This window comes from Myxine glutinosa, chromosome 10 (genome assembly GCF_964187855.1).
Source record: "Myxine glutinosa chromosome 10, kmMyxGlut1.1, whole genome shotgun sequence".
Classification (NCBI taxonomy): Eukaryota; Metazoa; Chordata; class Myxini; order Myxiniformes; family Myxinidae; genus Myxine; species Myxine glutinosa.
Window position 1 is genome coordinate 64232163 of NC_136270.1, and position 25530 is coordinate 64257692.

Below are 25530 nucleotides of genomic sequence, written 5' to 3' on the forward strand. Positions count from 1 at the left end.
TCAAGATCCTAGGATCCCAAGCCAGCACCCTAACCGATAAGCCAACACCAGGCTTTTAGTATACAATGTAATTGAAATAAAATAGAGGTTTTAAAGGTTGTAGAAAAGAAAAACTTTTTGTACCGCCATTGATGCACCATCTTTTACACCACCTTATTTAACACGTTAAATTCGTTATTAATGCCTGGTATTTGTGTCTGTTATGCATCCCTAAAAACGGTAAGTTTTCTGTTTGGAATGATTTTCCATCTTGTTTGATTGCCAGACAAGCAGACAGACTAACACAATTACCTCACTCCTCTGTGCGTATGCGTGCTGAGGACGAGATTCAGTACAATGTTCCAAATTCAGAGCCAAACTCGTACTAACCTGCAGGCTTGTGTTCTGATTCATGTTTCGATTCGTGTTCCATTTGTTACGGATTTGGCCCTAATGATTGTTGTTATGATTATTGTTGTTGGTTCCAAGTATTCTGGTGATTGTGGTTGAAGGGAAAGGGTTATTATAGTTAAAAGATTTAAAAGCGCTCCAGGTAAAAATGTGGCCGGAAATCCGGATCGTGACCGGAAGAGGTGGAGCGAGGAAGAAAAGGCGGTAGGAGATCGTGAAGAGACGTGGTTGTTGAAGCTCCGGACCGAGCGGTCGACGTACAGTGCGAGTGAACTTTGCGTCCTTGAAGGGAAGTTCGGGCGATACGAGATATCGCCGGGGTGCGTGGAGCCTGTGTCGTCGGGTATCCTCATTGAGGTTCCGGAGGATCCTTGCCTCAAAGCCCGGGTTCGGGTGAAAGCCGTCCGCCATATTCGCCACGCGAGCAACCTGCAGTGAACCGGTTTTGGTCGTGTCGGCTGGGGATTATTCCCCGGTGGTTTGCCGGGGACAGCTGTGCAAGAAAGGGCGCTTGAGAATTATACGGAGGCTCGTGGATTGAACCGCAAACGTGTACGTCGGAGCGCGTCATTGTGAGGTTCCTTTCCACCGCTGTATTACCGGGTGCTGAACAACGTGACCTCGGGGTCGCCTCGATCACCTATGCCTCAATTGACTTTGATCGGGCCTTGACTCCCCGATCGCGGGAGCGCACAGAGACATTGGGACTTCGCCTTGGAGGGGTGCAGAGACATTGGGGAGGTGCCGTGAGTTTGGGGTTAAGGGGCTTGATAAGGTTACCATCATAAGATTTGATAGTAGGGGTGATTGCCCCCATTGTCATATGGCTTTTTGTGTGATTTCTAATATATTATTGTTTGTTCATAACCTGGTGTGGTTGCATTATTGATTTGACTGTTTCATTTGCTGGTCCCATTGAGGGTTTCATTAGTTGCTTGATTTCAACCAAGGATAACACATCTTTCTGCCGGGGACCCTCTCGGGGTTCGGAGGTCTACCGAGACCAGAGGTAAGGGGAGGCCCCCCGTAACAGAAATTGGGGCTCGTCCAATTGATATTCGTGGGCTCGCAATTGGGTCTGCATCCAGGATATAAAAATTCCTAAATTTAGTCCGGGAAAGAATTCCCTAACATTCCCAGAATTCCCAAATTTGGAACTTTTTCCAACATTCCCAAATTTTTTCCAAAAACAAACAACAAAAAAGAAAAGAATTTTTTTGTTGTTGTTTTGTTTGTTAAAAATTTCTTGTGTGAAGGTTAACAGGTGTTACCAGTAGTCACTATGGAGTTTGACGCAGAGAAGTTTACAGTGACCCCTGGTGAAGCACAGTTCAGAGCGTTAGTAAAATCGGACCTCTGGAAATTGGCCAAACATTTTAGCTTGGAGGTCCGAACTAATATGAAGAAGGCAGAGTTGCAGACAGTGGTGATACAATCTATGGTGTGATTAGAAGCATGGGAAGAGGTAGCCTGGGATTGGTTACCAGAAGAGCAAGAAAATGTGGAGCTCCGGAAACTGGAGATGCAATTACAGAGCCAGGAAAGGGAAAAAGCACAGGAACGAGAACTCCAGGAAAGGTTAAAAGTACAGGAAAGAGAACTCCAGGAAAGGTTAGAAGAGAAAAAAGCAGAGGAAAGGAGAGCTGCAAGAGAACTCGAAGCAGAGGAGTGAAGAGCCGAAAGGGAGTTAAAGGACCGTGAATTGGCGCGTCAGCAGGAAATTAAAGTCAAGGAGCTGGAGTTAATGAGAGAACGGGGAGAGGTACCATCCCTGCTGACTGGTTCGACACCTAGTCAGAACACCTGGGATGTTGGCAGACATGTGAGGCTGGTTCCACCCTTCAATGAAAAGGAGGTAGCCAAGTTTTTTCCACACTTTGAGAAAGTGGCTCGACAGTTAAACTGGCCTGAGGAGTACTGGTCCATACTAGTGCAAAGTGTTCTGGTGGGTAAAGCTCAAGAGATTTATTCGGCTTTACCGATTGACCAATGTGCAGATTACGAGGTATTGAAGAAACACATTCTCAAAGCCTATGAATTGGTCCCGGAAGCTTACCGGCAAAAATTCCGGAATGCCAGGAGGAGGGAGAGTGAGACCCATGTGGAATTTGCCAGAGTGAAGGAAACCATGTTTGATAGGTGGTGTGATTCAAAAGGAGTTGGGAAAGACTTCGAACTATTGCAACAATTGATCCTGGTGGAGGAATTCCAACAGTGTGTCCACGAGGACATTAAAGTTCATCTGGAGGAAAGGAAAGTACCAAAGCTGTATGAGGCAGCCACCATGGCAGATGACTATGCCTTAACACACAGGATGGGGTTCCACAAACCGAACTTCTCGCCCAGACCTAGCCAGGGGAGCTATGGTACATCAGGGGCGGAGAATGAAAATCCATGGGGGCGGCCTCGGGATGAAAATGAGGTCCACTTTGACACCACGACTTCTAGAAATCAGAAGACTGCGGTTCCAAGACAGACCTATCGTCCGGGGGGCTCAAGGCAGACCGCCGCCCCCATGCCTTGGCAGACCACGCGGTTCTCCTCCGGGCCTACTTGCACTTTTTTCCATAAACCTGGACACTGGATGTCCAACTGTTATGCTCTGGGAAAGGAAAATCAGGAGCGGAGTTCGACTAGTACGACTCCAAATGCGATGGCCATTGTGAGAAATCGCCCTCAAAAGGGTTACCAACCATTTATTTCCGAGGGGTTTGTGTCACTGGATGGAGCCTCGACTAACCGGAGACCGGTTAGGATATTGAGGGACACAGGAGCACATCAATCTTTAATGCTTGAAGGCATCTTGCCATGGTCCGAGGAGACGGCAACTGGGGATAGTGTTCGTTTACAGGGGATTGGTGGCTGTGTTAGTGCTCCACTTCATGTCATCTATTTGGAGTCCGATTTGGTGTCAGGACCGGTCACCGTCGGTTTACAAGCCACGCTTCCTGTAGTGTAGAGGGAGTATCGGTTGTTATCGGGAATGATTTGGCTGGTGGTCAAGTTTATGGTAACCCGATGGTTGTTAAAAAGCCCAGTAGGGAAAATAACACCACACCAGGTAGGGATGGCAACAAGTTTAGCAAGTTATTTGTAGGTGGACTGAACTTCAAAACAAAGGAAGATGTTTTGGAGTCTGCCTTCAGCAACTATGGACCGCTTTTGGAAGTGCTGCTGATAAAAGACAGGGAGACACGAAAGTCAAGAGGGTTTGGCTTTGTCACGTTTGAAAACTCAAAGGATGCCAGAGAGGCAGAAAAGGATCTGAATAGCAAGGAGTTGGAGGGTCGGACCATCACAGTAGGGAAGGCATTTCCTAGGGGTCAAGGGGGCTACAGAGGAGGACCACGGAGTAGTAGTGGTGGTGGCCGCAAGCGATATTATTATGGAGGCTTCCAGAGTTATGACAGCTCCCGAAGGAAGGATTATCAGAGCAGTGGCCGAGAAGGAGACCGCCAGTCAGGTGACTACTGTGACAAGTGGTCCCACCGTAATTATTAGGAGTCCGGAAAAGTTGAAGCACTGAATGCTGCGGAGCCGCCGAGCCAAGATTCCTACACGGACTAACCGTGAACGCCACGTTCCTAAAGGCGTCCAGGTAGTGAACTTTCCTGCACGGACTAACCGTGAACTCCACGTTCCTAAAGGCGTCCATGTAGTGAAATTTCCTCCCGGACTAACCGTGAACTCCACGTTCCTAAAGGCGTCCATGTAGTGAATACTTCCAGGCCTCACCACCCAACCACCATGAAACCTGGCTTTCAGCTCGGCCTCCCGGGGAAAGTGCTATAGACTTGCTGGCCTTTGGGTTTTTGATCACAACCCCATAACCTTCATTCAAGAGAAACTAGAAGTAAAAATCAGAGGGGCAGGGACAATGTCATTGTTGACGCTTGGTCCAGAGGGAATTAACTTTGGAAAGCTCTGGGGGTTGTGTAAAATTTTGTTGCTTTCTTTTTGGGGAAGGTTGAATATTGCTGCCCACGGGGATTGCTGATTTGGGTTGTGAATTTACTTTTGCTTGTTTAAAGAGGGCATGCAAAGAAAGTTTTCACTGTGTTCAAACTTTCTTTCTTGAGGGGAGGAAGTGTTAAGGATTCGGCCCTAATGATTGTGTTATGATTATTGTTGTTGGTTCCAAGTATTCTGGTGATTGTGGTTGAAGGGAATGGGTTATTATAGTTAAAAGATTTAAAAGCGCTCCTGGTAAAAATGTGGCCGGAAATCCAGATCGTGACCGGAAGAGGTGGAGCGAGGAAGAACAGGCGGTAGGAGATCGTGAAGAGACGTGGTTGTTGAAGCTCCGGACCGAGCGGTCGACGTACAGTGTGAGTGAACTTTGCGTCCTTGAAGGGAAGTTCGGGCGATACGAGATATCGCCTGAGTGCGTGGAGCCTGTGTCGTCGGGTAACCTCATTGAGGTTCTGGAGGATCCTTGCCTCAAAGCCCGGGTTCGAGTGAAAGCCGTCCGCCATCTTCGCCACGCGAGCAACCTGCAGCGAACCGGTTTTGGTCGTGTCGGCTGGGGATTATTCCCCGGTGGTTTGCCGGGGACAGCTTTTTTTTTTCTTTTTCTTTTTTTGTATACAGAGTCGAGGCTCGTGAAAGAGCTAACATTTATCAAACAAACAAATCAAACAAACAAGCAACCAAAGTATATAAAAAGGGGAGCGGTCGACAAGATGGGGAGAGAAGGGGAGGAAGCACACAAATACAACATTTGAGAGCAGGGACATCGGGAGATGTGTGAGAGGGAGAGGGCCTGGGGGGAGGCAGGAAGGGTATAAAACGCAAGGACACCAAGGACTTCCAGGAAAGAAGTCAAAAGTCACCTCAAAAAAGTGCATTTGGGGTGAAATTAGCAGGGGTAGAAAAGATCAAGGTTTTGGATTGGGGAAGATAAGAGATGGTGGTGAACAGCCGTTTTAAAGACCTGGAGGGAGGAGTGGGATTGAAGAGAGTGAGGGAGTTTGTTCCAGAGGCGGGAGAAAAGAGGAATGAAGGAGTGAAGGTGAGCAGAGAGTCTTGATTTTGGCAGTTTAACCATAAGAGGGTTGCAGGCAGATCTTGTGCGACCTGTAGGAATATTTGGGGGACAGAGCCCAGAAAGAGCTGGGGGAGAAAGGCCGGAGAGGTGTCGGTAGAAGACGGAAAGACCACCAACCTGCCTGCGGTGAGTAAGTGAAAGGCCCTCGGAGATAGCGTCATCGCAGGAGATTCCAATGATTCTGAACGCTTTGGTTTCAACAGCGTGAAGACGAGCTAGGTGTGAGACAGGAGCACCACCCCAAAGGGTAGAGCAGTACTCCATTGAGCTGTGGATGAAAGCCTTGTATGTGGTGAGGAGCTCAGGTGTGCCAAGGAAGGACCTCGCACGACGGAGGATGCCCAGTCGGTGACTGGCTTTGGAGGCCAGCTTGGAAATGTGGTTTTCCCAGGAAAGATCATAGCAGATAGTGAGACCCATAAGCTTGAGTGACAGAACTTCTTGGAGAGGATTATTCAGAAAGTAGATGGGAGGGTTGTCCAGTCGGTCTTTTCGGAGAGACATCGTAAGAGTGTGAGATTTGTCAGGATTGAAAGACATGTTCCACTTGTTTGCCCAGTCTGTGATTTTGTCCAGGTCTGCAGAGAGTGAGGAGGCTGCATACTGCCGATGTGAGGGATGAGGAATGGAGCGGCAGAGAGTGGAGTCATCAGCAAAGAGATAGAGAGGATTTTCAAGAGAGTCAGAGAGATCATTGATGAAGACCAGAAAAAGCACAGGGCCCAGAACACTGCCTTGGGGAACTCCAGCCTGAACAGGAAGAGGAGATGAGAGAAACCCATTCAGGGCCACACGTTGACTACGACTAGAGAGGAAGTCCGCCAGCCATGCGTGGAGATTTCCATGGATACCAAAGGAGGAGGGTTTGGTGAGCAGAGCGGGGTGCCAGACTGTATCGAAGGCACGTGATATGTCGAGGGAGACAGCTCTAATTTCCTGTTTGGCATTGAGGATCTCCATCCATTGTTGAGACAGCAGAAGCAGCATGTCCAGAGTAGAGTGACCTGGTCTGAAACCAAACTGATGATCAGAGATCAAGCCATTGGAGAAGAGGAAAGATTTCATATGAAATCTCTCGGCTGGGGATTATTGCAAGAAAGCTGTGCAAGAAAGGGCGCTTGAGAATTATACGGAGGCTCGCGGATTGAACCGCAAACGTGTACGTCGGAGCGCGTCTTTGTGAGGTTCCTTTCCACCACTGTATTGCCGGGTGCTGAACAACGTGACCTCGTGGTCGCCTCGATCGCCTACGCCTCAATTGACTTTGATCGGGCCTTGACTCCCCAATCGCGGGAGCGCACAGATACATTGGGACTTCGCCTTGGAGGGATGCAGAGACATTGGGGAGGTGCCGTGAGTTTGGGGTTAAGGGGCTTGATAAGGTTACCATCGTAAGATTTGATAGTAGGGGTGATTGCCCCCATTGTCGTATGGCTTTTTGTGTGATTTCTAATATATTATTGTTTGTTCATAACCTGGTGTGGTTGCATTATTGATTTCACTGTTTCATTTGCTGGTTCCATTGAGGGTTTCATTAGTTGCTTGATTTCAACCAAGGATAACACATCTTTCTGCCGGGGACCCTCTCGGGGTTCCGAGGTCTACCGAGACCAGAGGTAAGGGGAGGCCCCCCGTAACACATTTCAGGTTTCGATTCGTGTTCCATTTCAGGTTTCGATTCGTGTTCCAATTCATGTTCAAAATATAACATTCAATTGAAATTAAGTTGTTCCTCAATCATAGACAGACGTCTGTAGACAGACAGACAAAGTGAACCAATTGCTTCATCCCACTTTTTGCTTCGCACCTGGCGTAAGCAGCAGAACAGGTGTCATGCAACAGGTACAGGGCCAAACAAGAAATGCTGAGTGCCTAATTCAAGTCCCATAATGGCCTAGTACCTCAACTACAGTACACTGCGAGCAATGTCCTACAATCCAGAGGGGTTTTCATAACTTTTAACAATCCTCCAAGGACCCTCAAACTGTAAACAGGATTGAGTGATCTTATAGACCCCAAGTATATCCACAAACTTGCATAAAACCACCAGTAGAACAGGTTTGTACAATATGCTCTCAGAACCTTGCAGGAAACCTCCTCCGTATCCGCCAGTGTAAACCCAGGGTGTGTTGTCATAACCGAGACCCCAGACAACACCTCCTGCTCCAGTTTCTACCAGCCTGAGGTGGCCACCCACTTGTCTCCAGAATCTAGTGTTAGCAAAAAAAGTTACAGGTTAGCGACCGAACCATTTTTTCTTTTAATTTACAGGTGGCATGTGAAGTCACGTCTTCGCCAATGATATCTACCTTTTGCTTCATCCTCTTCATCTACTCATTAGCCTGGAGTTAATCATTCTCAACTCCTCTTAACCTTTCCAAAAGTAGAGCCACCATTTTTGCTCACTGTACCCAAATTACCCTCGGCACAAACTCACAGTTCATCTGCAGGTGGGGGTTTTTGAAGGTCTTCTTGATGAGTAGGTGGATCACACACAAACACATCTCCACAGCATGTCACCGACCAGAATGCGGAGGCCGAGGGTTGTTTAGACAGGCCGCGGGTTTGGCAAACCGCCAGTGTGAGCACCGCTAACTGATTCGAGTTGAGGTGGGGAGGATATGGAATTAAGGGGAGGGTTAATAAAAATTTACTGTTGCATAAATAGTCAAATATTTGACAATAAATCTTGGCTCCAAAGTGAAGCGACGCTTATTGATCAGGTCTCAGGGAAAGGTGTCCTACCCAGTCACGAAGCTCCTCTTCCGTACGAGTGGCGAGGCGTACAGGCCATCGGGCTCTTGTGCTCTCCGGGGTGTACACGGCGAATGTGTGCCGAGTGTGACTCAATATAGGCACGAAGATAGTGACGTCTCTCACAACCACGTGCAGGTACTATGGAAAGCAGAACATGTGTTGCAACCAAATAAACCCCTTTCTCCTCGAAGGAAGATTGAGGTCATGCAACTGACAATAAAGAAAACACTGGTGTGCAACATTGAGAGGGAGATCCTCACGTACATTCATTCAATGAGTACAAGTACCTTGGGTGTGCTGCCCATGCGGTAGTATAGGAAGAGTAGTGCTTCCTTTCTGCCTTCGTGACCTTTAACCTGCTCCAACTCGACCTCCACAGGTACCCACTTGTGGGGTGCCCAATCTCGCCACCATTGCAGAGAACCTTTCCGTACCCACATTTCCTGCTGCAGTGTGAACACACCAAGAACGGGCCTTTGTTTGTCATTCACGTTCAAGATTATCAAAGTAGCCTCCATCACGATTCAGGAAGTTTGTAACATGGCAATGAAAGCTCATAGCAAACCACAAAGGCACCAGCACACAATGACCCACTCGACTCGTAATGCATTGGCCTCGCCACTCAACTAGTACAATGTTTTTCAATCAAATCTATAATGAACGAGCAGCCAAGGGGTATAACCATAGATCATCAACAAATTACTATTGTCCATCATGAGAAAACTGATTATCCAGTCGACCTGATGAGGATAAGCCCATCAAAAACAAATAAATGGCGGAAAGCTTCTTCGAATTTTGCGAAAATATTCGAATTCCATCCAACCACTCTTGTTCCTCCTCCTCCATTGGAGTTCATCACATCCTCTCTGCGACCTTCCTCTCCATCCTCTTGATCCTGTTACACCGAATCCACATGGCATGGGGAGGTGGTTGCCCACAAGCAGCTTGCTTTCTCAGCATTGAAATCTAACCGACTGAGGGCAGGTTTCGCTCATTTCGTAAGGCTTGCAACAAGTCAGTGTCCATTCTGAGGAAAGCCAGCAAACATCTTTGAATCTAAAAGCTGAACTCCCCAACCAGTCTCTTTCCTCCAATTCATGGGAGGGCCTTGTCAAATGCATCTCTAGTGTTTGTTCGTCTTCCATCCACTTCCTTACCGCAAATGGTATTACTGCAGACTCCGCCTGAGACAGACAAGGAGAATGTCTAAACTCTGTTTTTGCCTCCAAATATTATGTAGCCAAACCATCATGTTAGCTCCCTATCTTATCCCAGTGTACCCAATGTCTACTGGTCTCTGTGTCCTTATCATTTGATGTGCGGCCTTGACTCTGCTTCGGCGACGGGTCCAGATGGCATCGATGCAAGAACGTGAAACTTCTCTTTCTTAGAACTTCTGTTCTTACTTCTCATCAGCCTGATCTCTTCAGCTTGTCAGCAAACATTACTGACATTCACAATAGGTGCAAAACCGACCCTACCAACTACAGGCCAATGAGCTTGCTTCCGATTACAAGGAAAGCCATGGAATCCATTATTGCTGCTGATGTCAAGTGTGTCTTGTTTTCAAACAACTTGATCTCTGCTCAGCAGATTGGATTCTGTCCCGATCACTAAAACATTTATATGCTTCTCCTCCTCTCTCAGAAATGGTTGGAGGCCTTAAATAATAAACAAAACGTTAGGACCGTCAGCCTGGATGCATCTTAGGCATTTGACACAGTCTAATATCCTACCCAGCTCTCTGTTTCTGGCCTTCAAGACAAGCATGCACAAATAACTTTGGTGCAGGAGGAGGCCATTTGGCCCATCATGCCTACACTGCACCAACCCCAGTACAACCACCCATCCACACACAAGCTACTGACAAATCCTGCCAATATCCCCATACCTCTCTATCTCCAATGCATCCAGGTACCTATCTAATTCCCATTTAAACCTATCTACCCCTCCACTCCCACCACCTTTCCGGGGAGATCATTCCATGTATTAACCACTCTCCGACTGAAAGACCCGTGCCTTAAAAGTGTCCTAGCTCTCACCTTCTTTATCCTCAAGCTATGGTCCCTCGCCCTAACACTGTCACTCTGACGAAAAACTCCACTGCACCTATCTTGTCCACATCCTTCATGATCTAAAGCACCTCTATTCTTGAATTCGTTCTCGTATTTCTGACTTCCTGCAACATATTTTATGTAGTAAATGCATTGCATCAATTGAACCCTCTCCTCTCCCAGTGGAGGCTATAGTCACCCAAAACATTTTCTCATCTACATAAACAACCTCTGATGCTTTGCAAAGCCTTTATTCCTTTCTGCATAAGACTCTAAATTGTGTCGTGCAGCACCCCTAGGGCCTAGGCAGACATCAGTGGCATTTCTATCTTGTGATCTGGCATTGATTAGATGTTCATCGAACAAAGGGAACATGTCCTTAAATCCAAAAAAAAAATCTCAATCTCACTCTGCGCTCTGGAAGGAGTACATCAAATGAACTAACTGTAAGGTGTTTAATATCCTGAACATGTAGGCCTCACCATCAGTCATGACCTCACCTCGGCCGACTGACCATATAGCAAAGCTGGCCTCCAATGTCAGCAGCAGTCTGAACATCTTCCTTCAATCCAAGTCTTTCCTTGTAAAATCAGAGCTTCTCATGCTTTATAAGGTCTTTATCCATTGTTCAATGGAGTACTGCTCTCTGCTATGGGCTGGCACTCCAGCATCACGTCTGTCTCTCCTGAAAAATGTATAGGTTCAAATCCAGTTGAAAGAAACACTGTTGATATGAATTCTAAGCTTTTGGAATTTGAGCCAATCTCCCAATGGCTGATTAATGCAACTTGATGAATAATCTTTGTGGAGGAAGAACCTGCCTGTCCTGTATAGTCTGATTTAACATACAACACCAGTTAACTTATAATGCTTAATCCTTGTTGTACTTTCATTCCGGTAGCAACAGAGGTGACTCGGTAAAGTGAAATTTAGGAACTTGTGGATGGATGTATAAATTTAGAAAAGAGGTGGGATAGGGTGGATAATGGTCACTGTGTGAGTTTTCCAAAAGTATGGAATAACTGCATATCAAAATATCGCATCTGAACAATTTTACATCAGAGCTGAGACAACACGATGTCATAGTGTGGACCCTACTATGCTTCCAAAAGCACTTTTGCAAAGCACTTTGATCCGGTAATAATCAAATTCATCTAAATGGTGAAATATGTCATGCTGGATCAGATACTTATTATTGGAATAAATGTATTCATTGGTTAATTTCCTGAAATTTCTGCACAGTACTGGCTCGATCCATACCCTGTCATCATGGCATGGTGTATTGTATTTAAAACAAAAAAAAAAACCACATTAAAGGTGTGAACTGAACCCACAATTAGGAGGAACAATTACAATTAACCCAATATGCTTAATCAGGATTTGACAATGGTATATATTATATCTATAAATTAGCAGAATCATGTCACTGATTTGAGTCGAGAGCTGATTAGCATAACACTATTAATTCATTTTGATGTGTTTAAGCACAATTAATATGAAAACAAGCTGTTTAATTAAACTGGTCAAATGAAATGAGTTGTTTAATTAAACTGGTCAAATAAAATGAGTTGTTTAATTGAACCAGTCAAATTAAACCAATCAAATTAACCAAGTTGTTTAAATCAAAACAGTCAAATGAACCAAGTTGTTCAAATACACCAGTCCAATTAAAGCAGTCAAACTAAACCAACTTTTTAATTAACCTAGTAAAATTAAACCAGATGTTTAATTAAACCAGTCAAATTAAACCAGCTTTTAAATTAAACCAGTCAAATTAAACTAACTTTTAAATTAACCCAGTCAAATTATACCAGATGTTTAATTAAACCAGCTTTTTAATTAAACCAGTCAAATTAAACCAGCTTTTAAGCCAGTCAAATTAAACCAACTTTTTAATTAACCCAGTCAAATTATACAATTCTTTAAACCAGTCAAATTAAACCAGCTGTTTAAATACACCAGTCAAATTAAACCAGCTTTTAAACCAGTCAAATTAAACCAGCCTTTAAACCAGTCAAAGTAAAGCAGTTTAAATAACCCAGTCAAATTAAACCAGCTGTTCCATAAAACCAGTCAAATTAAACCAGCTGTGTAAATACACCAGGCAAATTAAACCAGCTGTTTAAATACACTAGTAAATTTAACCAGTCAAATTAAACCAGTCGAGTTAAACCAGTCAAATTCAAAAGGTCAAATAAACCAGCTTTTTAATTAAAGCAGTCAAATTAAACCAGCTTTTAAACCAGCTGTTCAATTAAAGCAGTCATTTTAAACCAGTCAAATTCAACCAGCTTTTTAATTAAAGCAGTCAAATTAAACCAGCTTTTAAACCAGCTGTTCAATTAAAGCAGTCATTTTAAACCAGTCAAATTAAACCAGTCAAATTAAACCAGCTTTTTAATTAAACCAGTCAAATTAACCCATGTTTTTAATTAAACCAGTCAAATTAAACCAGCTTTTAAACATGTCAAATTCAACCAACCTTTCTAATTAACCCAGTCAAATTAAACCAGTAAAATTAAACCAACTTTAGAAATAACCCCATCAAATTAAACCAGCCTTTAAACCAGTTAAAGTAAAGCAGCTGTTTAAATACACCAGTCAAATTAAACCAGCTTTTTAATTAAACCATTCAAATTAAACCAGCTTTTAAACCAGTCAAATTAAACCAACTTTTTAATTAACCCAGTCAAATTAAACCAGCCTTTAAACCAGTTAAAGTAAAGCAGCTGTTTAAATACACCAGTCAAATTAAACCAGCTATTTAAATACACCAGTCAAATTAAACCAGCTTTTTAAATATACTAGTCAAATTAAACCAGTCAAATTAAACCAGTCAAATTAAACCAGTCAAATTAAATCAGTCAAATTAAATCAGTCAAGTTAAACCGGTCAAATTCAACAGGTCAAATTAAACCAGCCTTATAATTAAACTTGTCAAATGAAACCACTTTTAAACCAGCCAAATTAAACCAGCTGTTCAATTAAAGCAGTCAAATTAAACCAGTCAAATTAAACCAGCTTTTAAAAAATATTAAACGAGTCAAATTAAACAAAGTTTTTAATTAAACCAGTCAAATAAAACCAGCTTTTTAATTAAATCAGTCAAATTAAACCAGCTTTTAAACCAGCTGTTCAATTAAAGCAGTCATTTTAAACCAGTCAAATTAAACCAGCTTTTTAATTAAAGCAGTCAAATTAAACCAGCTTTTAAACCAGCTGTTCAATTAAAGCAGTCATTTTAAACCAGTCAAATTAAACCAGCTTTTTAATTGAACCAGTCAAATTAAACCAGCTTTTTAATTAAACCAGTCAAATTAACCCATGTTTTTAATTAAACCAGTCAAATTAAACCAGCTTTTAAACCAGTCAAATTAAACCAGCTTTTAAACATGTCAAATTAAACCAACTTTTCTAATTAACCCAGTCAAATGAAACCAGTAAAATTAAACCAACTTTAGAAATAACCCCATCAAATTAAACCAGCCTTTAAACCAGTTAAAGTAAAGCAGCTGTTTAAATACACCAGTCAAACTAAACCAGCTTTTTAATTAAACCAGTCAAATTAAACCAGCCTTTAAACCAGTTAAAGTAAAGCAGCTGTTTAAATACACCAGTCAAATTAAACCAGCTGTTCATTAAACCAGTCAAATTAAACCAGCTGTTTAAATACACCAGTCAAATTAAACCAGCTTTTTAAATATACTAGTCAAATTAAACCAGTCAAATTAAACCAGTCAAATTAAACCAGTCAAATTAAATCAGTCAAGTTAAACCGGTCAAATTCAACAGGTCAAATTAAACCAGCCTTATAATTAAACTTGTCAAATGAAACCACTTTTAAACCAGCCAAATTAAACCAGCTGTTCAATTAAAGCAGTCAAATTAAACCAGTCAAATTAAACCAGCTTTTAAAAAATATTAAACTAGTCAAATTAAACAAAGTTTTTAATTAAACCAGTCAAATTAAACCAGCTTTTAAACCAGTCAAATTAAACCAGGTTTTAAACATGTCAAATTAAACCAACTTTTTAATTAACCCAGTCAAATTAACCCAGTCAAATAAACGAACTTTTTAATTAACCCAGTCAAATTAAACCAGCCTTTAAACCAGTTAAATTAACCCAGTCAAATTAAACCAGCTTTTTAATTAAACCAGTCAAATTAAACCAGCTTTTACACTAGTCAAATTAAACCAACTTTCTAATTAACCCAGTCAAATTAAACCAGCCTTTAAACCAGTCAAATTAAGCCAAGTTGTTAATTAAACCAACTTTTTAATTAAACCAGTCAAATTAAACCAGCTGTTCAATTAAAGCAGTCAAATTAAACCAGTCAAATTAAACCAGCTTTTTAAAAATATTAAACTAGTCAAATTAAACAAAGTTTTTTATTAAACCAGTCAAATTAAACCAGCTTTTAAACCAGTCAAATTAAACCAGGTTTTAAACATGTCAAATTAAACCAACTTTTTAATTAACCCAGTCAAATTAACCCAGTCAAATAAACGAACTTTTTAATTAACCCAGTCAAATTAAACCAGCCTTTAAACCAGTCAAATTAACCCAGTCAAATTAAACCAGCTTTTTAATTAAACCAGTCAAATTAAACCAGCTTTTACACTAGTCAAATTAAACCAACTTTCTAATTAACCCAGTCAAATTAAACCAGCCTTTAAACCAGTCAAATTAAGCCAAGTTGTTAATTAAACCAACTTTTTAATTAAACCAGTCAAATTAAACCAACTTTTTAATTAAACCAGTCAAATTAAACCAACTTTTTAATTAAACCAGTCAAATTAAACCAGCTGTTTTAATACACCAGTCAAATTCAACCAGCTGTTTAAATACACCAGTCAAATTAAACCAGTCAAATTCAACCAGCTGTTTAAATACACCAGTCAAATTAAACCAGCTGTTTAAATACACCAGTCAAATTAAACCAGTCAAATTCAACCAGCTGTTTAATTAAACCAGTCAAATTCAACCAGCCCTCCATTTAAACCAGTCAAATTAAACCAGCCCTATATTTAAACCAGTCAAATTAAACCAACCATTTAAGTAAACCAACTATTTAATTAAACTGGTGAAAGTAAGTCAGCTTTTTAATTAAACCAGTCAAATTAAATCAGATGTTTAATTAAACCAGTTGTTCCATTAAACCAGTCAAATTAAACCAGCTTTTAAATTAAACCAGTCAAATTAAACCAGCTGTTCAATTAAGGCCGTCAAGTTAAACCAGTCAAATTAAACCAACTTTTTAATTAACCCAGTCAAATTAAACCAGCCTGTAGGTACCTGTTCTGTAGTGTGAGGGGACCTGCTCTGTAGCATGTGGTTACCTTCTCTGTAGCGTGTGGCTACCTGCTCTGAAACCTGTGAGTACCTGCTCAGTAGCATGTGGGTGCCTGCTCAGTAGCCTGTAGATACCTGCTCTGTAGTGTGGAGATACCTGCTCAGTAGTGTGTAGATACCTGCTCTGTAACGTATGCGTACCTGATCTGATCCATTTGGGTACCTGCTCAGTAGCCTTTAGATACCTGCTCTTTAGCATGTGGGTACCTGCTTTGTACCTTGTAGATACCTGCTATGTAGCATGTGGGTTCCTTCTCTGTAGCGTGTGGGTTCCTTCTCTGTAGCATGTGGGTACTTGCTCTGAAGTCTGTGGGCACCTGCTCTGAAGCCTGTGGGTACCTGATCTGTAGTGTGTGGGTACCTTCTCCGTAGCATGTGGTTACCTTCTCTGTAGCGTGTGATTTCCTTCTCTGTAGCATGTGGGTACCTGATCTGTATGTAGTGTGTGGGTATCTTCTCCGTAGCATGTGATTACCTTCTCTGTAGCCTGTGGTTACCTGCACTGTAGCGTGTGGGTAACTGCTCTGTAGCGTGTGGGTACCTTCCCTGTAGCGTGTAGGTACCTTCTCCGTAGCATGTGATTACCTTCTCTGTAGCCTGTGGTTACCTGCACTGTAGCGTGTGGGTAACTGCTCTGTAGCATGTGGGTACCTGCTCTGTAGCATGTGGGTAGTGTGGGTACCTTCTCCGTAGCATGTGATTACCTTCTCTGTAGCGTGTGATTACTTTCTCTGTGGCGTGTGATTACCTTCTCTGTAGCGTGTGGTTACTTTCTCTGTAGCGTGTGATTACCTTCTCTGTAGCGTGTGGTTACCTGATCTGTAGCTTGAGGGTAATGTTCAAATCCCTGCCTCTCTTTCTGTGCCAATTCCGCCAGTTGCCTGGCAATGTTACGATGCCAGGGGGACTCGCTGGCTGATTGGCGCATCATTTCTCGAGCAGTCTTCTTGTTCACACCTGAAAAGCACAACAATATAAATCACCCTATAATTGTATAAATAATTTAATAATAATAATAATAATAATAATAATAATAATAATAATAATAAAAATAAAAGAACGACCACCACTACCCATGTATACGAGCTTTCCATTCTGTCATTTCCGATTTCATAAAGTATTTCTTGTTTGTATTAAATGTTTTACCATCAGATCTGTCACGGCCAAATTCCATCACACGTATTCAGACAAGTTTCAAAACAATAATCGCTCTTAAAAGCTTTACCTATCATTGTTGAGCATCCGAGTTCATGTATTCAATCCAGGGATGGTGGGAAGTAAAAGAGTATGGTGATGGGAAGAATGTTCACAGAAATACTTTTATTTCTAGACGATGCAGTATGTTGTATTGTCAAAATGCGAAGGCATCGCCATATTTGGAAGTTCAACAGGACAGATGGGCGGCTAGATAATTTGCAGGATTGTTTGAAGACTTGGCTATGTATCACATCAGGTGCAGATGTAGACCGTGTTGGATTTATGTTCACAAGCGGCTGCTTTCTCGACTCCGTAAGCTAATTGCCTCATATTTCAAACTCTCCTGTATGATGTGCTGTCCCTGGTAAACGGAAGCACATGCGATGACGTAATAGCCAGAAGCATCGTGCTTTTCTACCGAGAGATACCATCCTTCTATCTAGTTACTTTTCAAGGCCCAAACTTGGTATTTATCTATCCTTAAAAGAGCTAGAGCCAAACTCCATTCTCGTCTGAAACCACATATTTTAGTCCTTTCTCCAAACTCAAAATCCTGGTGGTAACTCATGAAAACATGGCCCAGGTGTATAATCCAAATACAGACTTGGCACTTAATATGGAATATTTTTTTGTGGGGGTGAACTTACTTTTCAAGATGTCTTAGAACCAAAAGTTCATTGGAATTATGTTGAAATTATTCTAGATTTTGTTAATGTGACGTTTAAAAGAAACAAAAACCACATTTGACATTTCGAAACAAATAAATTGATCCTTGAAAATGATGTAAACTGATATCGAACTCAATTCATGGACAAAACTGTGTTAAACTTCTGTACGTTTTCCAGAAGTATCTCTTTATTTTGCACATTAGCCAAAACATTTTTTAACAAAAACAAAAGTTAAATTACGACTGGGATTACGGACAGTAAAATTACAGTTCAGTACTTTGTGTAACCCCCACGAGCATTCAGGAGAGCACGTACACGTTGAGGCATGCTGTTCACGAGATTTGCCAAGGTTTGGACAGGAATCGCTTGCCATGCAGTGACAATAGCCTGCTGCAATTCACACACAGAGGTCGGCTGCTGGTCCAAGTGGTCGATTTGACGCGTTAATTCTGCCCACAAGTTCTCTGTGGGATTCATATCCGGGGACATGGCAGGCCACTCCATATGCTCTACACCACGGTCAGCAAGAAAGTGTTGGATCATGCGAGCACGATGAGGCCGTGCATTGTCATATTGGAAGACAAAGTTTCCTCGAAAGGCTGCATGAGCCAAAGCCAGTGCAGCTGGAAGCAATGTTTCTTCCAGAATGGCCCTGTGCTTGAACTGGTTCAGGTTTCCATTCAGAACAACCAGGTCAGTTTTGCCCCCTGTATGAAAAGCAGCCCAAACGGTCACCCCACCACCTCCAGCTTGGACTCTTGGCACTATACAATCTTTGTTGTAGGCTTCATGCACTTGTCTGCACACTCGGACGCGACCATCTTGACGATAGACCAGAAATCTAGACTCATCACTGAAGATCACGTGATTCCAGTGTCCTGGCTGCCATTGACGGTGCTCTCTGGCCCACTGCAATCGGCGCTGGCGGTGTTGTCTGGTCAGGCGTGGCTTTCTCAGGGAACGCCTGGCAGGATAGCCTGCTTGAACCAGTCGTTGGTTGACTAGCCTTCTGGATACAGGCACATTTGTCAGTTGCTGCCACTCAGCCCTAAGCCGATTAGCTGACTTGATACGGCCATTGCGGACTAACCTGTGCAGCTGGCGATCATCCCTCCTTGTGGTTCTGCGGGGACGTCCTGGCCTTGGTATTGGAGTAGGGACACCCCTCTGAGCATTTCGTTTCAGGATCTTTGACACCTGACCTTGAGTGATGCCATACTGCCGAGCAATAGCACGCTGTTTCATGCCGTAATTTCGTAAAGCCACCACTCCATGACAAACAGCATTGTCGAGTTGACGGACCATCTCCAGAGGAAGCGGCAATAACTTTTGGAGACGTGCAGCAGTTGTTTTCCACTAATACAGAACGCAACAACCCTTGTATACCCGACTGTGAAGCCAATCATCAAATGCACCTGTCCGTACATTTTGCCACGCCACCTGTGATATAATCCTGTTGTTGACTTCTTGCTGCGACAGACAATCAGTGACATGGTTCTTTTAACAAATAAATCACCAAAGTGTAAAAGAAACTCACTAGATTGATATACTGAGTTAAGAAAGTAAACCCAAGTCAAAAAAAAAAAATTCCATTAAATGCCAAGTCTGTATATATTGTTGAATCCTCCTGCATCCATATTCCTTCAGGAGGAAAGCAGTGTCTGAATGGCCTATTTGCTGAAAAAGATCAGGTTTGAATTTTCTACTTCAGGTCACCTCAAGTCCCATCTCAGGTTACAGGTTTAGTTTTCATCCTTGCCATTTTATTCTCGACATAGTCCACCTGCTTACTCTGTGGAAGACTGATGGCCTTGAACTTCAAACAAGAGGTCCGGGCCACCTCACGTGACATTTCCCATTCATTTGACACTGCTTTGCATTCGGTCCTGCTTACGAAACCATCTGTCATAAAAACCTGTACTTGCACATCCTCTCTCTGCCCTTTTCACTCTGTCATTGGTGCCAGATCATCTTTCATCTCCTTGGAAGTCTGAGAACATCCCTGCATTACATAAAAAGGTTTAAAAGGATTCCCTTAACTACAGATCTATCAGCTTACTTCCAATAATCAGCAAGGTCATGGAATCCATCATTATAGTTGATATGAAATCCTTCCTTTTCTTCAACAAACTCATCTCAGATCATCAATTTGGATTAAGACCAGGTCACTCCACCTTAGACACGCTGCTTCTACTCTCCCAACAATGGATGGAGGGCCGCCTCTCTGGACATACCGTATCTCGTGCTTTCGATACAGTCTGGCATCCTGCCTTTCTCTTCAAACTGTCTGCTTATGGCATCCAAAGCCAACTCCACACATGGCTTACTGACTTCCTCCACTCTCAGAGCCAACGTGTGGTATTCAACAGAATCCTTTCATCTCCTCTCCCTATCAAGGTTGGAGTGAACCCAATGCAGTGTTTTGGGTCCGTCCTCTTCCTGATCTTCATCAATGATCTCTCCGACTCTCTGGAAAATTCTCTTTATCCATTTGCTGATGATTGCACACTCTGCTGTGTCATCCCTAATCCTTCAGACCGACAGGCTGCAGCCTCTTCCTTCAGAACATGATAAAAATCACAAGCCAGTCTAACACTTGGAACATGTCTTTCAATCCTGACAAATTTCACTCTCACTAGCTCTCTCCGAAAGGACCATCGAGTAAGCCCTTCTATATACCCTCTTAACAATCCTCTGGAGGAAGTTCAGTCATCAGCCATGATCTTTCTTGGGCAAACCACATATCAAAGTTGGCTTCCAAAGCCAGTCGCTGACTGGGTATCCTCTATCGTACAAAGTCTTTCATCGGCACACCTGAACTCCTATCCACCTACAAGGCTTTCATCTGCCGCCTAATGGAATACTGCTCCCCACTGGGCTGGCTCCCCTGCTTCACATCTTGCTAAGCTTGACACCATGAAAACCAAGGCTTTTAATATTATTGGAATCTCTCACAATGAATCTGTGTCTATGGGCCTATCACTTCACCATCACAGACAGGTCATGGTCTCTATCTTCTACCGCCTTCTTTCTGGTCTTGCACCCTCTGCTCATCCTACAGCTTTGTCCCCCCCAAGGTTTCTGCGGGGCTCACATGGTCCACCATGAACCCCCTTCTGGTGAAACTACCTAAATCCAAGATCACAGCTCACCTACACTCATTTGTTTCTCTTTTTTGCCACCTGTGGAACCAACCTCCACATCCTCTGCAATATCATTTTTCCCTACAGGTATTCAAGGCAGCTGTTCAGCACCATCTCATATCATTCCCAGTACAAAACCATGATATTTTCTACCCTCATTTACCCATCCAACAGCAACTATCAGGGATGCCTCTTCGTGTTGGTTGTACCCCGCAACGTAAGCCGGTGGTGAAATCTCACCCATTCTTCCCTGCTGCTCGGATTCGTCAGGGCAACGCGGTCATAGTCAGAGTGCCAATCGGTCCCCATGGACCGGCCCTTTCCCTCTTGTCTCTCCTCTCTCTCTAACGCTGCCGTGGCCCTGGCTTTGTGAAGGTGGGGGGTACACCATCCGGGATGTGGGGGAGATCTCTGGGTTACTCCTGGGAGATTGATCGGCTGTCTCCATGTTGTGCGCTTGTTCGAACGAACTGTCCGAGGCTATACAACAACAATAACAACAACAACACCCCCTCCACTCCCAATCCCTCCTCCTTCCAAATTTCCAGTTTTCCCTCCTAGAGTTTCCTTCTGTATCCATCTTGTCCACTCAATGCATCCACTCCTGGCCCCTATTCCTTCCCACACCCATTGTTTGTCTGCCTCCCCTTGTCTTGGCCTTCAGCTCTGCTGTTGGTGTTTCTCCCTCTGCTGTTCCTTGTGTTCTGTTGCTTCCTAATCCACGAGCCTCAACTATGTACACTTTATGGTCCTCTCTTCAAATAGCTGGCAGAATTCCTCCATGAAAGCAAGCAGCATGTGACTTGGACAATAATTGTTTCCCTGTGTCATCGTTTGAGGTCGGTGTCCCAAAAGGCAGTATCCCAGAATCCATCCTATTTCTCATTTTCATCAATGGTCTCACCACCTCTCTGCAAAGTCGTCTTTAGCATCCATGTACTGGACAGTTTTGTCGAAGAGACATGCCGGAACCGTACATCATGTGACAATCCGTTAATAAATAAGAGCCTGGTCAATCAACTCAAACACGACATTCATATCCGGGAAGTTCATACGTTTCGCGGTCTTTGCACAAAGATTATTTTGCAAACTCTAAAATTCGCTTCTTTAACCAAATTTAGGAAAAGAGCAATCCTTGGATACTATAGGCTTTGGCATTTGCATCAACTTGTCCAAAACAACGAGGATCATTACAATCTGAAGCTAATCTCACAAGCATCTTTTTTTACCGACGCTGACACCAACATGAAGATGCCATCGGAATCTTTATGGCGTTCAAAATAAAGCTAAGGCTGGAACAATGAGGGCCCACCAAGGGCTTTGAGGTTGCATTTAAGCTCCTTGTATAGAACCACTCATGACATGCACAGAACATCCCAAACCACCCAAGGGGTCTTGGAAATCTCCACTTGCAAGTGGAAAAGTATGGGAATACCGACACGTGATTTATCTTTAAAATAAAGCTTCCAAAGATGTCGAGAAGCACGCAATAGAGTGCATCGCCTTGAGTGACTGAAAAACCAGATGCTGCTTTCTGCTAAAGGTAGTTTGAGGGAAAATGTGAAAGTTTATTTCTGTAAAATCAAAATGTTTAAAATTCACTTTTAATGTGCTTTCCATTTAGTATTGGTAGAGCCTGGTGTTGGCTCAGCGGTTCGGGTGCCGGGTTGGGATCCTAAGATCCTGGGTTCGAATCCCGGTCGATCGCTGCATTAACGCCAGGGGGGTTGACTCAGCCTGTCATCCTTCCAAGGTCGGCAAATTGAGTACCAGTTCACTGGTAATAATTCCCTGTGTGTCGCAAGAGGCGACTAACAGGGATGGCGGCAGGAAGAGCATCCGGCCATAAAACATTGCTTCAAAAAGGGGACCACGGTGCCCGAAAAAGGCCAACCCCTGCTCTGCGGGGAAAAATGGCCTCTAAAGGTGGTTCTTCTTCTTTTCATTTAGTATTGGTAAATATTTGTGCGGTTGGAATGAAAAGATCATGTTTGCCGGCAATCGCGTTTCTGAAGAAATACCTTTCAGGTTAATGTTAGGTCTCTGGGTCTCAGCACTCACATGATGTAAGACAACGATGTGTTTTAACAAAATTTATCTTTCTTTCCTCCCATTCCTCACATATCTCCTTTTTTTAATCCCCAAAGCTTGGCATCAAGAATGGGCATATTCTACCAATTAGTTCTCAAATAAGCCCTTACCGCCACGACTTGAAGCAAGCCAGCTTGGGGGGTTGCTCCAGTCCACACAGCAAGCTCCTGCGCTCACCCAGGTCCACAACGAAACATCGCATTCAAAGCTATCGCCTCCATCCTCTCCGACCGAGCTGCTCAAACTGCTACTTTCATCCAACGGCCTCTCTCTTTGAGCCATTGCTTCCCTATTGTAGTCCTCTGCATCCCAGACCCCCACTTCCTTATATGCTTCTCTCATCATGCGACTCCCACCATATCCCTCTTTGCTCTCCAATTCCTCATCCATTTTACTCCACCCTTCTGCTTTTGCAATCATTGATTTTTCACTATCTTCGCTCTCCGTATCATGTCCACCAGACTCTCCATCTCTCCGTCCGTCATTTACTCTCAGGAAGTTTACCAGTTCTTCGACATTTTCTATTCCTCCATCTTGTTCCTGTGCTCCCACCATTTTCCGACCATCTACCTTCCTATCTGGTGTCAGAGCCACTAATTTCCAGCTTCGACCACCTAGTTCAGAAGAATCTATACCCTCCCGTATGTACAGACTCCGCCGTTGTCTCTCAATGGCCCACACCTGAAAGCAAAAAAAAATTGGGCAAATTATACATAAGCAGAAAAGACGAACCAATAAATGCTTTCTTTCAACAAACTCATGCAGATACAGTCAGGTGTGTTATTTATGTGAGCATATGTCTATGGGTAGGTACATGTTTGTGCAAATCGATTGGCCTGTGTACTCATGGAAATGATATAAGCGTTCATCGAGGTTGGCAAGATGGCCTAGAGGTATTCACACACCTCTGAACCGACTTGCTTGGGTTTGAATTCCGGCCCAGGTACAAACTGTCATCTAGATGCCTCACGGCCAGGGCGAGACATTAATGTGTGCCGTCCCTCGGATCGACGTTGAACGGGCGCCTCATCTGCCAGAATTAGTTGGTGAACATTAAATATCCCACGATGTCCTTTGCGAAGAGTAGGCTAGTTATCACCGGCACCCTAAACAAATTACAAATTCCAGGCCTAACTAACGAGAGGTGTTGCATCAGTGACACAGACACACCTCCAGCCAAAAATATTACTCGCAGCCAACAACTATCGGGGACGCCTCTACGTGATGGTTCAACAATCTCTCCAGGGATAAATGATATGTTGGGAACCTCTTGCCTAACATCCACAAAGCTTGGAGAAGGTGAAGAAGAATGTGTAGACCAGGTTTCTGATCAAAGCATACACCAATGTTTAACAGCAAGTATTTGTGGGCATGAAGGTCTGGAAATAAAATGTATAATTTCTCTATCAAAACATTCTTTTTGGAAACCCCTCTGTGAACTCAACATCCGACATCCACCTCAGATCATGGTGTAATGCTGTGAGATCCAGTCACAACCCAATTGAGATGGTGCAACTCAGTTCAGGGCTCAGTCAGGAAATAATCAGGTTTGATGCTCAAGGGCGTTCCCAGAGGAAAACAGGCCTTTTAGGGTGGCCTTTTTAAAGTCACATTTTAGATGTGATTCTATAATAACATACATGAAAACAAAAGGGTGTATTTTAGATGTGCCCCTACTCTTTCATTGAAATACATGAACGTTGTAACAGACAAACAAACTGTTCAATACAGAAGGAATCCTTTCTTACTACCACATCACCTGATCACCGTGAAATGGGATGAGCGGATGCTACATTGATAAATCTGTTCAATTCCTAAACCTCATCCAAATGAGGTGAAATGTTGTGCAGCTCTTCTCTCTGCTCATCTGGGCAGACTTCATGTGGGAATTACTCTTTATGACATTTCCAACCACTCACTGTTTGCGGCTGGCGTGATGGGGGATCTCCGCGAGAATCCCAAGAAACCCGTTCATTGTGAAATGTGCACAGTCCTTTGATTTGATGTGCCGAGCCTATGCCCATACAAAAATACGATATGAACACGAGATTAAACATATAATTACCCTCACCGGAAGAGAGGGTATTGCATTTGGGTCCATTTGTTTGTTTGTCTGTTTGTCTGCACTGAACGTGAGTATGCTGTTCTCTGCAATCGTTGGTCCGATTGACAAGAAATTTTCACCAGAGGAGCGCTTCCTCCTGAATAATTTTTTAAATGATAATTATGATGTCATAGATCACGTGGTATGGGCACCATTTTGGAAAAAACGAAAAACTGCACCTCTATATGTCCGAAACTGCTCTATGGAAAAAATTGAAACATGTCTCATTGTCAAGTACTCCCCTTGGGGAACAACATATATTCAGGATGATGTCATCAGTGCCTTCATTATGACATCATAATTAGACAAGTAGAACACTTGATCCAATTCGTTTGAAATTTCTTGAGCATGATCGACACAAAGATAGTACTGGAGAATGAAATTGACGACGTCATCAGTTACGTGGTTTGGCAGCCATATTGGAGTGAACATAAATCTAAGTCGTCAATAAACCACACAAACACAGCAGTTAATAAACACCACACAAATATGTCCTGGCGAGGGTCTGCAATCTCTGATTGCTCTTTCTTGCTGATATTTGTTAAAGTCCTGTAAACTAAACTATGAAACAAAACAAAATAAAACAAAATGGAAGTGCATTTTTCAACGTGTCAGAAGCACATAAAACTACGACTACTTCCTCAATGGCAGCCATTACATCGTCCTTGTGGGGTACAGCTGGGGAGAGTCTTTCACGGACTGGCTGGCCAGGACCGACATCATAT

At 43.2% G+C, this 25530-nt stretch overlaps 1 protein-coding gene across 2 annotated transcripts in view; it reads right to left on the bottom strand.

Moving 5' to 3' along the window:
• The window catches only part of TECPR1 (tectonin beta-propeller repeat containing 1), an 83607-nt gene that overhangs the window by 13659 nt on the left and 44418 nt on the right, over positions 1-25530 (bottom strand). For both annotated transcript variants that reach the window (XM_068126843.2, XM_068126844.2), the window contains exons 9-14: positions 22812-23382; positions 16417-16559; positions 8482-8640; positions 8183-8332; positions 7875-8032; positions 7520-7647 (exon numbers count right to left, since the gene is read on the bottom strand). In XM_068126843.2, coding sequence (XP_067982944.2) covers positions 7520-7647; positions 7875-8032; positions 8183-8332; positions 8482-8640; positions 16417-16559; positions 22812-23382 — 1309 coding nt within the window. The remainder of the gene's footprint in view (positions 1-7519; positions 7648-7874; positions 8033-8182; positions 8333-8481; positions 8641-16416; positions 16560-22811; positions 23383-25530) is intronic.